Below are 14,132 nucleotides of genomic sequence, written 5' to 3' on the forward strand. Positions count from 1 at the left end.
AGCATCTACCCCTTACGACGCAGAACAGCACGAAGATTTCTCAGACAGGCGTGGGAACCCACAAGGGAACTCGGTGGTGCCCGCAGTTGCATGGAAAATCCTCCCGCCAGCGGGCTTTGGCATTCTCATGCCCAGGGATGTGTTCATTACAATGAATCGTGCCCCGTTTTTCCATGGTAGGTATGATGCATTGTATTTGATGAGGCAACAGCCGACCCCATTTTTGATGTGGTGGCAACCAATGCTGATCTCGGTTATACATGCATGAATATTATCACCCCGGAATGTCTGCATTTGTGAGGGGATTGGAGCGGAAACCCATGCTTCAGAACCCTTTCTGCATGCATGCACATTTATTTATTTATTTATTTATTTACTTACAGGAGGAACAGTGCTCTTTTGATCACTAAAGTATGAACAATAGGTAAGAAATCAGAATTGACAGGAAGCAGTGAGCTTCTTACAATGGGGTGGACTCTGAGGGACATTCTGACTAGGTTGTGGAGGGGAGTAAACGGAACAGTCACTGGGGACAATACATAAGTAGACATTAATTTATGAGACAATAAACATTGGACTTTTTAATTGCAGGTAGGCGGTATGGCCAGCTGTGCCTGGGATGTGACCATGATGGGTGAAGTGCTATAGTGGAAGTAGAGAAAGTGAGGGACACAGGCAGGTTAGAGGCGAGTGAAAAATGTTAGCTTTCAGGCACATGAGAGGTAGGTAAAGAGAGCAACTAGGAGGCGAGGAGGTAGGCTTTTAGTTTGGTTTTGAACAAATCCGTGTGAACGGTTTCTCGGATGTCCAGGGGCAAAGAATTCCATGCAAGTGGAGCAAGAAGAGAGAAGAAGCAGAAGCGAGTGGAAGCACAGGGATAGCGTTGAGCCACAAAGGTAGTAGAGGAGGCAGAACAGAGATTACGAGAAGGCTTGTACAGTTGGATAGAGGAGGATAGATACAGTGGTGCCTTAAAGTGGATAGATTTGGGAACCAGGAGAAGACATTAGGTGTGAAGTGAGGGAGTTCAAAGAGAGTCCTGGTAGGGAATGTAACGATCTTGTCGAGAGGACAGAAAGCGTAGTTGGGGAGACCAAAGAGGATGCTAGCACACTAGTCCAGTTTAGAGAAGACAAGAGTGGTTAAGAGATGCTTGGCGGAGTTGAAAGGAAGGAGGTGCCCGATTTTTCCTATTATTAGAAGGTTTAGGCAAGCTACTGTTCCAGTTTTGGAGATGAAAGTAGAGAAAGTGTGAGGAGAGTCATAGATGACACTGAGGTTTCTAGCTGAAGAAGAAGAGTAGGAATGTTCAATGTACCTTCTCTGCCATGTACAGAGATGGGTCAGAATCCCACAAGAGAGTTGACCCAGGGTAATCTGATTGGTCATATAATGGATTGCACGCACCCCACAGCAACTTTCCCTCAATAGATTCCTTTGGGACCCGCAGTTTTTTTGATATTTTCAAACCTTTCCTGATTTTTGGAGGTCAGTAAAGCTTCTGCTTTGCTTCCCTTGTCTGCTTTTCTTATTCTTATGGGGAAACCGACTCGTCCCCAAGTCTATCAGTACCGTTTTTGTGATATTTTACTTGTGCACTTTTGCATTTACCGCGAATGGCTACTAAAAAGGTGGCTAGCACCCTCAAATGGCTGTACACAAGATTTTTGCTTGTACTTTGGCCATCTGGTCCTTTGCGCTTCTTTCTGCCTTCTTGGGTCAGGAAATGCCATATATGGTAGCCCCTGGTGAAAGCTGCCACTTTGGCTGGCAAGTGGACTTTGTGTGTGTGAGCTAGAGAAGGCTGGGACTTTCTGGTCCCCATCCACATCTTCTGGCGCTCGAATGTCTGTGGTGGACGGATGTAATGACCAGTGGTTGTCCACGATTGGACAACCCTGGGCTGTTTGAATGTTGCAGATCCTTGCCATGTTTGGGCTTGGACCTGCCCCCAGTCTAAATCTTGGACAAACAAAGGAGGGCTCCTGCAGCTATTCAACAGAACATCGTTGGAACCAAGACTTCTACAAAGATGAGCAGCCTGCTGACGACCCAAGGACAACTCCAACCAGATGACCAGCATCGACTCCAGTAATTGGCCCAGTGAAGCCCTGCTCCTCTGCCAGATCTCAGAAGACCCTCGACCCTTGGCCCGGGAGAACAACCAGTCTCGACCCCTGCTTGAGGATCCATGTCTTGAAAGCCTTCAGAAGCGTCCATGGACCACCCAGCCTTCTCACAACAACGGAAGCTGAGCTAGAGCTGACTGTGTTCAATGCCGTGAGATCGCCTGTCGCCACCTGACCGTAGTGACCATACTTCTGAAATTCCTTGAGGTGTCCTGAAGGGTCTGTACCACTGAGGTCTGCATCTTTTCTTCGTTTCGTTTTTTTTTTTTCCAAGAAGTTGGCCGGAACCTTTGCAGCCACGACCCCTGGACTATTCTCATCCAAACCAAGGACAAGACTTGCAGTGTCACCTTGACAAATCGGATTCAGGGGGTAAGAGAACATTCCTGTTTCTGTACTCTTCTGTGCCCCACAGGGTAACATTGGGTGAAGAGCCCTTCTCCCTAAATTCCCACTGGCCTGGCCTTTGGTCATCGAAAGGAAGCCAAGGATCCGGTCCTAAGACTTACATTTGTAAAAGGATAGAAGGGGTGTTTAGCTGACTTGAAGTAAATGCTTACCTTACTTTAAAGAAAGTTTAAATCATCACCACAGACCACTGCATCAGTTCTGAAATACCTTCCCTGGAGAAACCATAGTGGATCTTGTGATTTTAAGGCACAAACTCCCATACAACTTAGGGCTGGAGTTCATAACACAGAGGGAACTGGGCTGTGATCATTCCCTCCAATTTAACTTTTCTCTTGCATTTAATTACTTAACCGTTGACTACTGCCATGTGTTATTGTCTCTATAAACAAATGTATTTTGTGTCTGAGTCAGCATTGAGGCCTGTCAAGGAAGGGGGGGGGGCGCCAACCCAATACGGGTGTTTGGGTGCAGGCAGGCCTCCTCCCCACCCCTAATAACCTGCGGTGACTGCGGCATCCAGGCAGGAAAAACAGCACAACAGCTGCGAGGGAGACGCCGGAGCAGCAGTATGCAGAAAACAAAGGGGTGCCACGAGCGGCACAACACCTGCCACCAAAAGCAGGACGTGGAGAAGGATTGCAGGAATCTAAGGGGTACCGCAAACACCACAACACCATCCGGCAAAGGAGACAGCCCAGCAGACCTGAAGCAGGGGAAGCGACGAGCGGGACAACACTAGTCGCCCCAAGAGGAGAATGAAATTAGCCCCCTAGCCCACCAGGAATTGTTCCAATAGAGGGAAGGCTCTATGAATCAGGGCCCCACTGCACCACCATGGAGCTTGGTACATGGGAAAAGTACCCAGAGAGGTTTTGGAGAACACTTGGTCCTGAAAAGCTGATATAGGCTCCATGTTGGAAATGGGGAGCGCTCACCAGCCTTTTAAGCCCTCCTATGGCCATCCCCTGGAGCCAGGAAAGTGATTGGACAGGGTAAGTACCCAATCCTGGGAGGGGATGGGGTATTTAAGGAGGTGGTGTGTGAGAGTGTGTGGCTTAGTTGGGTGAGGGCAGGAGGTGGTGGAGGATGTCCGAGAGATCAGAGCAATTGGAGTGCGGAGGCTATTGTTAAGGAGGGGGTCTGTGGAGTGTTTGTGTGAGAGAGGGAAGACTGAGTTATAGACAGGGCTAAAGTCGAGGGTACACACAGTCTCCCCACAGCTAAAATGAGAAACAATGAAGTCTTCCTTGAATTTATAAATTAAAGCCAAACTCGGGGTTCGAACTGCAGTCTCAGGTTTGCAGGCTGGACACTTCACCACTGCACTATATAAACTGATGAAGAATAGCGAACAACTAAAGGTGAAATGTCACATTTCAGTACTGCATGGTCCAGGGAAAACATTTGAATTGGTTCTTGGAGTTTAAAACATGCACAACTTTGAACGTTTTCAAAACACTATTAAAAGAAAATGTCCTCTCTTGGTTTTGTGTGTGTGTTGATTTTATGAAAGACAAGTGCCTTTCGTCCCGTGCAATATGAGTGATTATGCAAAGTCAATTTAATGAAATGTTCATATTTCACCTTGATATGCTAATTTCTGGTGACTTCACATCCCATTGTGTTTGTTGATGAGTCCCCCCACTTTTATTTTTAGGACTTGACCCCTGGTTATAGAGGTAGTGGCAAAAGTCGGGAATAAGGATAGTATGAAGGAGTAGCAAGTGTAGAAATTAAGTGGTAGTCTGTAGTAGAGGGAGAGAGACACAGAGAGACAGACAGAGAGAGAGAGAGAGATAGAGAGATAGAGAGAGAGAGAGATAGAAAGACTTAAAAGGAGACTAGGGAGAGATAAGAGAGTGTATGCACAAGTGAGCGGGACACCGGGTAAAGGAAGGCACCGCTCATTACTTCCTGAGAATACTAAGCAGGAATAGGTAAGGAAGAGTTACAAGATCCCTAGGGAGCAAGACAGCCGACGACTCGGGGCAAACACCTGAAGTGTAGAGAGAGGAAAAACAGATAGTAAATAATAATACTAAGACTGGTAACTCCTAACACCCTGTAAGGGGCATCTGGGCTAGGGAAGTGGGAACCAAGTCTGATGCAGCCGAGAGAAGAAAGGGCCAGCCCTAGCGCCAATTCCAAAAGATTCCAGTACCTCGAAAACCTTAAGACTAAAAGCTATTCTGACCATTTATATTTCAATAAACAACCTTGGACTAAGAGTCGGGGTGATTCTTTGTGATGGGACCACTCTGTGACAATATATATGTGATATATGGTTTTTGAGGACAGTAGTTACCTATGATTGTTTTATTCTTAGTGTGTTTAGAAAGGTCTAATAAATACTTGTATTTTCATATACTTGCTGTCAGAAACCTAAAAAGGTGTCTCCCTAGCTAGTCCCCGAGGATCGGTCATCCAGGTGGCCAGGACACGGCCATCGCTATTGGATCCTGTTCCTGGGGGTGGACCAATGAGGGTAGATCACCTGGATGGGGGTCCTCGGGGAGTGGGACACTAACGGGTAAGATGCGGTATCCCCCGTCTTTCAACACCTTTTCCCCATCCTACCACGTAGGACTTTGTAAACCACTGCCACTCCCCTCACCCCCTTTTCCGACACAAACACTTTCATATGACACACCAGAGAACGGACTAACCAAGAGCCATTTACCTGACATATCCCAATACAAAGGTCAGGCAATTGACCAGAATCAAACACACCTGACAGCCCTTTCCCTTGCCCACAGGGATAAAAGGTGGAGCAAGGCACAGTACGAGCCAGGCGAGCACGACAGACAGCATGAAGGCACAGCTAACCTAGCACAGCAGTTCAAGAGAAGAAGAAAGACGCCGGGAATTGAGGGTGGCGAGGACAGAAGCGACCTTGCCCTTTTCGTCCCAGGCCCACAGAAACTTCGTGGAAGAGGACATAAGACCGCAAACAATAGCACAAGTGTCTTGCAGCAGATGTGAACGGTACACGGGGCAAGCCTACGCCGATAAACAGGAACGTGGGAAGCTCCAGGACCGTGGTACCGGCCTTCACTCCAGTGAAGCTGAAAGACAAGCGGTTCATCATAGCCGGTGAGTCGAAGGGAGAACCAATAAGAACCAGGCGGTGTTGAGTGAAAATCGCAAGGTGGCAAGTTTGGACCAAGTTTCAATTAACTGTGAATAAACTGTAAAAATTCTTAAAGAGAGACCAGCCGCTGAGAGAAATCGGCACCACGTGGGTGCTAACTCGAGAGACTCTGGTGGATCCCCGTAGGAAGGCCACCAAAAGAGGTCAAAGTGGTATTACAAGAGGTCTAGTAAAATCCATGTACAATCGAAAGACTTTGATCGTCAAATTGTGTGAAAACAAGGGAAGTGAATCCCGCAAACATAAGTGAACGTGAAGTTGGCAATAGTGAGCCCGACCAAGGGATGCTGACGAGAGGGGCTCATCTAAGGTCCCAGGAAACAGTGTGTTGACAAGAGTGAACCCGGCCGAGGGATGTTTGCCAGAAATGTTTAAAAAGAAATTAAGATTTGTGAGCGAAGGAAAAGCCGTAGTGAACCCACAGAAGGGAGGCTGAAAGTAAAGAAGGTTCAGCGCCCAGAAAAGGGGGACCCAGTGGTTGAGAAGTCTTCACCCAAAGTGAAACCAAGAAGCAAAATTTCATTTTTGTTGAAGGAACTTATTTGTTATATACATCAGGCCCTGGAAGGCAAGAAACTTTCAAGAGAAACAAGACTTGGCCAACGAGGCTCCTGATAAGCTGGAACGGAACTGCCGACATGTGCTGGGAGAGGCTTGAGTGTGTACTGTGCTCCAAGATCCATCTTAACCCGTGCGAAAAACCTGGGGAAGGGAAATCTAAGCTAACGCATATTACATAAGAACACTTCTTTCTTTCCTTGAAAACCATCCCACCCCCTTTTTGTATTAATTGTAAGGTTTGGCAATAGGTTTCTTAGTATAGGTCCTTTTTATTTGACAACGCCACTAGGATGCCTTATTTTCATTTTATGGTCGACGCTTGCTCCCATTTTAGATTTAGGTTCAGATTAGATGTTTTTCCAACCAGCATACAGTTTAATAAACACCCTTGAACTGTGATCACTTGTGTCTGTCTTACTTGTTGCCACCATGTGTTCCTCACATTACTGACTTCCTTGAATTGTTGGTATTGTTCTGTGTGGACTTGTTGTAGCCCTAGCGCACTCTCATACTTTTCCTGTGACTAAGCCTTGACTGATCATCCATCTATCCTGATTGATTGGTTAGCAAAAACCTTTCAGTGTCTTCCCTGTTTACCATAAATAGGGTGGCCTCCTAAAATCCTCCTGCAGCAGCTGATTTTAGAAATCCATCTTAACACTGACAGGCTCTCCTCCTCCAAAGAGTAGCCTTGGTAAGGCGCCTGCTTATCCCACTCCCTTCACCTCAAGTTTACATAAGTGGTGAAAAGGGAACTGTGGTTATTTATGTTCACTATAAATCAGTTTCAGGTGCAACACAATGGAAAAGGTTTTGGCCTAGAAGTCTGGACTTCAACTCCCCCAGGAGTACCTAAAAGAATGTCCTTAAATTGCTTCCATTTACCTTCACATCTCTCTCGTTGTTGCTCACAGGGTACAATGCGAGTTATCATTTTCTTCTAAACTACATTCCCAGATTACAAGCTGGTGCTATGGATCAGGGTTTCTTATCTTAGGCTCAATTTCTCTGGCACCAGATACCTTGCTATGGTGTCATGTCCACACCGGTACTGTGCAAGGCAGAAAAATGGTTTAGCTATGGAGGAGCGACTGAATTCATGGTGCACTGTATTAGTCTCATAAGATTATGTTTTGTGTGACGCTACAATGCTTGCAGAGCTGCCAATTGATTTGTGAAAATCAAGGTTTCCATTTTGAGATGAGGGTTTGAGATTCTGACTTGCGCCCTGGATAACATTAACACATCCAGGCATCACATGCCTTTTGTGGTACACCTGCTAAGAAATCACTAGATCAATTTTTGGCATCTGCATGTTGAGCGGTCAACAACAATTTACAAATACAAGGTTGACCTTTTCTGGCTTAGTCTCCCTTGCTTACCATTCTCATGTAGAAGGAAGCCAGCCTTTTTCCTACTGCCCACCAGAACAGCTACCCTACTCTCGAGGTGAGAAAACACTAGTCCTATCATTTAACAACAGTAACGCACAGGAAAACTACTAAAACGTTCATTATTGTGGCTGGAAAGTGCCAACAGCCTCAACGCCTTCACTGGAACCTCAAATTGTCTAGGCGCGATCTGATGTATTGGCAACCAGGAAACAATGTTTGGCAGCCAAATAGTGAAGCAGAATAATTCGGAATGTAATACTCCTTGTGATGCCCGTTGTAATCTGCGTGACAACGCAATGCAAAATAGAAGAAAAAAAATCCTGTTTTAGATGCATTATTTATAAGTTGCCAAGAAAACGACAACATTTCTGAATCCAGAATGGAAACCCTACTTAGCGTCTATTATTGCTGAGTTAATGTGAACTAGGCATAAACTGATTATTGAATCCAATCCAGGAGGCGCCTTGAAGTTCAGCTCCAGTAAAGGTGGAGATTGTGGGAAGGCAACTTCAGCAAAGAGGGCAGGCGTTATCTAGCAATAAGCGAGTCCTATCGGCGACAATCTATTCCATGTTTTGGTTGCAGCTTACCTTTGCTCTCACATTCGCTCATCTATGAAATTATTTAGAATTGTCGGAGTTTTCTGAATCCTCTTGTTCCTTTGCTTTTGGATATCAGCAGTCATGAAGCTGTTTTCCTGTGATCACCTACCAGGACCCTTAACCAGAAACCCACTACCCAGGTTTCTTACCAACTAAGGTATTTTTCAGTGCTTACCGTGCTGGCTTGCCAGTGATTACTGTGCTTGATCGCCCCCAGCCGGACCTTGCACCTAAACACGTAGCTATGAAGGAAATGGCGGATGGGTCCTGTATATATTGCCCCCAAATGCTCAGTGTAGTATCCTTGGAATTGCTTAGTGTAAGCCGCTCAGTATTCTATGTTTGCTCTAAGAAGCATTTCTTGGATTCCGATGGTTATCGAGCTCGGAATTCCGCTGGGATATTTTCCTATGCTCTTCTTTCGGATTGTCTGCACTGGTTTTGCTGCAGCTTCTCAGCTGCTCTAGAGGCGTCTACTGCTGCTTAAACTGGCTACTAACGGAAGCACTTTTAGAAAATGCCCTATAAGGGGGCACGTTCTGTGAGTGATGTGTGGGCTCACTGCAGTGTTCCTGGGTGCCAGTAAACACCCATGTTACCAACCTTGCTAAATGTCTTTCCATCAATCAGTACGGTCTACTCTTAACATCGAGTAGATTAGCAACTGCTTAGAGTTCACCTTGCTTATATCTGACTCTTTAATGCTACCTCTGGCTCAGTGCCATCCTATGCCACTACTTTCGGTGTGCTATTCTAGACTGTGCCACACCCAATGAATACACTTTACCTATGCAAACTGATCACGAAGCTATGGAGACAAATTTGCAAACACCTACCAACAGGGAACCAGAGGCCGCTGCCACGTAAATAGTTAGTCAGGGATTTCCTGGTGACGCCGGGCTCCACCGTGACGTGAAAGTCGTCAGTGTTCAAATTCAAAACACGGTCCATTCGTGTCAGATTGAAGCAAACACCACCCTGTCAAAACAAATGAAAATAATCCCTCATTGATCAAAAAGGCGTATTATCATCTCGAATACCAGACAGAAATATCAATATCTGCCAGCTATTTGGCTAGCACCATGCAGCTATTTGCCTAGCAACATGCAGGACATCAGACTTTGGTTAAGTGTGGAAGTGCAGCCCTGCACTTAGTGTCAGATCAAAAAAATCAGTGCGCTTCTTAATCTTTTAGTGTAGAACTGAAATGTCTGGAGCATTGTTCTCTGCTGGCATTCAATACGGGACAAAGCCACCTTCTGTGCGTGGCACCATTAAAAAGGAAACACGCGTTGTTATATTTAATATGCTGCGAGACAACATGTCACTCTCAATCACTTCTCATGTCAGAGGGAAGGCCCTGTGTGCTACCAATTCTGTTGGACATGGTCAATACATGTTTCAGACTGAAAAACCAGTTTAATAAACATGGGGGCAATAGTCACAGGGAAAGGAAGATGCAGTGGTGGATCAAATAGTGTTTAAAGGTTCTAGGCAGAGAAATGAAGGATGCATGGCCATGCAGGCTATACCTAAGCCTCAAATGCATCAGCGTCAGGTGGACAAGAAACACAGTTTTGCTGAAAGGAAAGTATGCTTGAACAGAGTTAGTCTGCATTTACCGTTGAGTTACCATAAGGCGCAGTTGGGAAGGAGAAATTACTTACAGTAATGTTCTTGCTATGGATTCTTCATTAGATAGATATCCTTCCAGCGTCAGCTGCTTGGAAAAAAGTTCAACATGGGGCGTGGTACGACTCAGCATCAACCATCGATAGGCGGTCAAGTGGCATAGCGAGTAGGAGTGCTCGCTTTGACATCCGTGCAGAGCCGGCTAACGGAGGTTCGAATTCCGGCAGGGCCAACCTCAGCCTTTCATCCTTCCGAGGTCGATAAATGAGCACCACACACCGTGGATAATAATAAGCAGCGCTCAGATACCTGAGGGTTCGTAGCGCTATGTAAATGCCAAATTATTATTATTATTATTATTATCGATGCCTCTTTATGCAACCGTGCCACTCGTCGACTACAGACGTGACGTCCATATATAAAATCACGTCAGTACAACCCTGCAGCTCAGTTCCCCACCTAAGCAGTAATACTTTGTGAACGTGTAGAGCAATGACCACATCGCTGCTCGACATATTTCCCTCACCGGCACACCCCTTTGCAATGTGGATGATGCCGCAACACCCCCGGTGGAATGTCGCCTAAATTCTGCTGTACAAACTACGTTAAAAGCGGAGTGCCCTCTTAGGGTCCAGCCTGTGTAGCATTTCCTCATCCTTCGAGAGATACAGAGGAGGATAAAAAATGACAAATCAATGCTCTAGGACACGTGGAATCCAGAAACAACTTTTGGCAGAAATTTAGGACACACCTTGAGCGAAGCCTTCGCCCTGAAAAATTGTAGGAAAGGTGGCTAGTAAGGTAGAGCCTGCAGCTCTCGTATACGTCTAGCTGATGTGATTGCCACCAGGAAAGCCGTTTAAGGTAAGCAGCCTGATAGGGTATGAATGCATGGACTCGAATGGAGACGCCATCAAAAATGTCAAAAACAAGTTTAGACCCTAGTCCAGAACCAAAAATGGAGTAGGCGGAAACCCATTTACAAGGCCTTTCAGGAATTGGCTCATTACAGGGATCATGAAGAAGGATCCTTGATCCGTGCAACCTCTTGAACACAGACAAAGCCTATAAATAGCCCTTGACTGTGCCTATCTGAAGGACTACAGATGCCAGTGACAGTAGAAACTCCATCACCGTAGTGTGGAACAAGCGATAGGGCCTATCCTGTGTTCCCTACACCACGCCTCAAGTTTCCTCTACCTGGATGCGTACAAAGATCTTACAGAAGGCCAACGTGCAGCTAGTAGCACCTTAAGTACCTCACCTGAGAGGTCCCAGGCATCATATATCATCCTCTCAAGAGCCACAACTGTAGGTTGAGGGATTCCGGGTTAGGGTGAAGCACCTGACCTGCCGCCTGGGATAGGAGGTGGGCAGATTGTCAAGTCTAGGAGTTCAGAGTACTATGTTCTCCTCGCTCAATCCAGGGCGATCAAGATCATGGTGGCTTGAAACCTCCCCAACCCCTGAGAACCCACAGAATGACAGGCATCAGGGGGAACACATACTGAAGGTTGAAGATCCACTCCATCAGGAATGCATCCTCCAGTGCATCCTTCGCGGGGAATTTCCGCAAGCAAAACTGTCTGCACTTCCTGTTGGGCCTCGTGGCAAATAGATCCACTGTCGGGCTATCCCACTGAGCGAAGATCTCTTCGAGAACTTCCTGGCACACTTCCCACTCGTGCGAGACGTGCTCTGCCTACTCTTAGTGTCTGCCAGTTCGTTCTGTGCTCCTGCTAGATGGGCAGCTTAAGCAGGGATACAGTTCTCCAGCAACCACAACTATAGCTGCAGTGCCTCCCTGCATGGGGCAGAGACCAAACAGTCCCCTGTTTGTTGAGGTAGTGCATGGCCACTGTATTGTCCGTCAGAATGAGGACGTGTTTCCCCTTAAGGGAGGACGCAAAGGGCATCAGGGCCAACCTGATCACCCGCAACTCCAATCTGTTGATATGCCAATCGTGACCAAACACCACTCACCTGCAGGTCTCTGCTGTTAGCTCCCCAATCCTTCACAAACGCATCAATGACCACCTAGGCTTGGGGCCATGGTAGCCAAAAGGGTTCCCCCGGCATCATGTTCTCTCTGTCGTCCCACCAAGAGAGGTTGCTAACCACAGATCTCGACACCTTGAGAATGTCCTTGATGACCTTGAAGTATTGGGACCAGTGATCCCTCAACAGCCACTGCAGGGATCCCATTTGCAGTCTGGCCTCTGACACAAGAAAAATGCAGGAAGCCAGGAGGCCTAAGAGCTGGAGGAAGGAAGCCGCTGGTAGACTGTCGTGGCTCTGCAAAAGCTTGACCATTGACCTGCACTAGTGACTCTTTCTTTGGGGGTGGGGGGGCTTCCCCACCCATGTATCCAGGACTGCTCCAATGAATTGTAGCTTCTGTGTTGGCATGACGTGGGACTTCTGGACATTTAGGGAGAAGCCCAAACCGTGAAGCAGAGACCAGGTTCCTTGAGCTGAGACGAAACCCGCTTCGGAGACCTTCCCTGGATCAGCTAGTCATCCAGGTATGGGAATGCATGAACCCCGGATCTCCTGAGGTGCGCTGCCATCTATGCCATCAGCTTAGTGAAAACCCTGAGCGTGGGAAGCACCGTGAGTTTGTAGTGAGTGTCTCCAATGACGAATCTCAGGGATCGCCTGTGCTGGGATGAATTGGCGCATGAAAATAAGCAGCCTGAAGGTCAAGCGACACTAACCAGTCCTGGAGTTGCAGAGCCTGGAGAATGTATTTCAACGTCACTATCCTGAACTTGGCTTTCCTCAGGAACTTGTTCAAGGCACAGAGGTCCAGAATGGGACAGAGTCCTCCTCCTTTCTTGGGTACCAGAAAATAGCCAGAGTACCAGCCTGATCCTTCCTGCTCGGGTTGCACCTCTTCTACTTCACCCTTCAATAAAAGTGCCCTCAGTTCTTCCTGGAGCTCCTATTCTGGTTGTTGTGGAGGGGTGGGAGGTGGTCTGTCTGGAGGTTTTCTTAAGAAAGGTAGACAGTACCCCATTCGATGAGCTGCAAGGCCCAGGTGTCGTAGAATAGCTCCTTCGACCCGTTCCAGCGCTTGGAAAATCCCCCTCCAACCGGAGAAACATGTGAGGAGAACTCAAAGCGGCATAGTGGATGCCACGCCCCTGCCACGGCTGCTGCAGTCTGCTGGCCCTTAGTGGCCCCTCTGCCCCATCCGGGTTACGAAACACCTCTCCTCTTGCCTGGCTTGCAGGAGCTGTGCCCTCTTTCCAAACAAAACGTACAGTCTGTAGCCTCTACCCCTGGAGTGATATGATATGATGTGGCATTTATAACACGCCTGTACATAAGTGTTTCTAGGCGCGACAAGACAACGAGGGGGAAACAAGGGAGGACAAAGTAACAACCTTAGTAGAGCATGTGTAATTCAGATCACGCAAGTGCGGAGAACAGGGAAGGGGAGAAGTGCCATAGGAGGGAAGTAAAGTTAACTCACAAGAGCAGCCAACGGGTGGCTCATAAGTGCAGAGGGAAGTGACTTTGGGTTTTCAGATACAGACCATTAAGTGCTGGGGAGCCCGGAGGCAGTGCAAGGGCAACTGGACATGCAGGAGCCTAGGCCCGAGTTCAGGGGGTGACCAGGTGACCAGTGCACAGAGCAGTCAGGTGCATCAGCAGGAGAGAGGAAGAGAGAAAGCGGAAGTGAAAAGGAAGGTCTTGAGTTTCTTCCGGAAAAGGAGGTGGTTCTGCTCAAGTTTGAGAGAGGCAGGGAGGCTGTTCGACAGGGGAGATAGTGTGCCGCCAACTCTCTGCTTGGAGAAGCATCTGACCCTCAGAGTTGGAGGTGGACGAGTGGAGAGCTCGAAAAGGAACATGTTTTGGAAGAGAAAGATGGAGGTAGAGCGGTCCCAGGCCCCAGAAAGCCTTGTGGACAATGCAGAGGGTCTTGAAGATGATCCTTGCAGCCACAGAAACCCAGTGAAGAGATTACAGAGCTGGAGAGATACAATCCCTGGGCTTGAAGCCAAGGACACATCTCGCAGTCCTGTTCTGGATAAATTGTAAAGGTCAAAGAGTAGAGGCAGGAAGATTTAGAAAGAGGCTGTTGCAATAGTCCAGCCTAGAGAGGACCAAAGCTCGGGAGACCAAGTGCCTCTGGCGGAAAGTGAGAAAAGTAAGAATACCTCTGAGGAGGTGCAGCGGAAAGTTTGACTTCTTAAATGGAAGCCAAAAGATTGCTTTACTGGTTGCTGCATAGCTAGGCCGAACG

General features: G+C 47.4%; 1 protein-coding gene across 1 annotated transcript in view; it reads right to left on the reverse strand.

Annotated features, from left to right (window-relative positions):
• Nucleotides 1-14,132, reverse strand: part of LDHD (lactate dehydrogenase D) — a 320,897-nt gene that overhangs the window by 230,056 nt on the left and 76,709 nt on the right. The window contains exon 4 of the mRNA XM_069604235.1: nt 9,085-9,226. Within this exon, the coding sequence (XP_069460336.1) occupies nt 9,085-9,226 (142 nt within the window). The remainder of the gene's footprint in view (nt 1-9,084; nt 9,227-14,132) is intronic.

This window comes from Ambystoma mexicanum, chromosome 1p, assembly GCF_040938575.1.
Source record: "Ambystoma mexicanum isolate Mex_15411 chromosome 1p, UKY_AmexF1_1, whole genome shotgun sequence".
Taxonomy (NCBI): Eukaryota; Metazoa; Chordata; class Amphibia; order Caudata; family Ambystomatidae; genus Ambystoma; species Ambystoma mexicanum.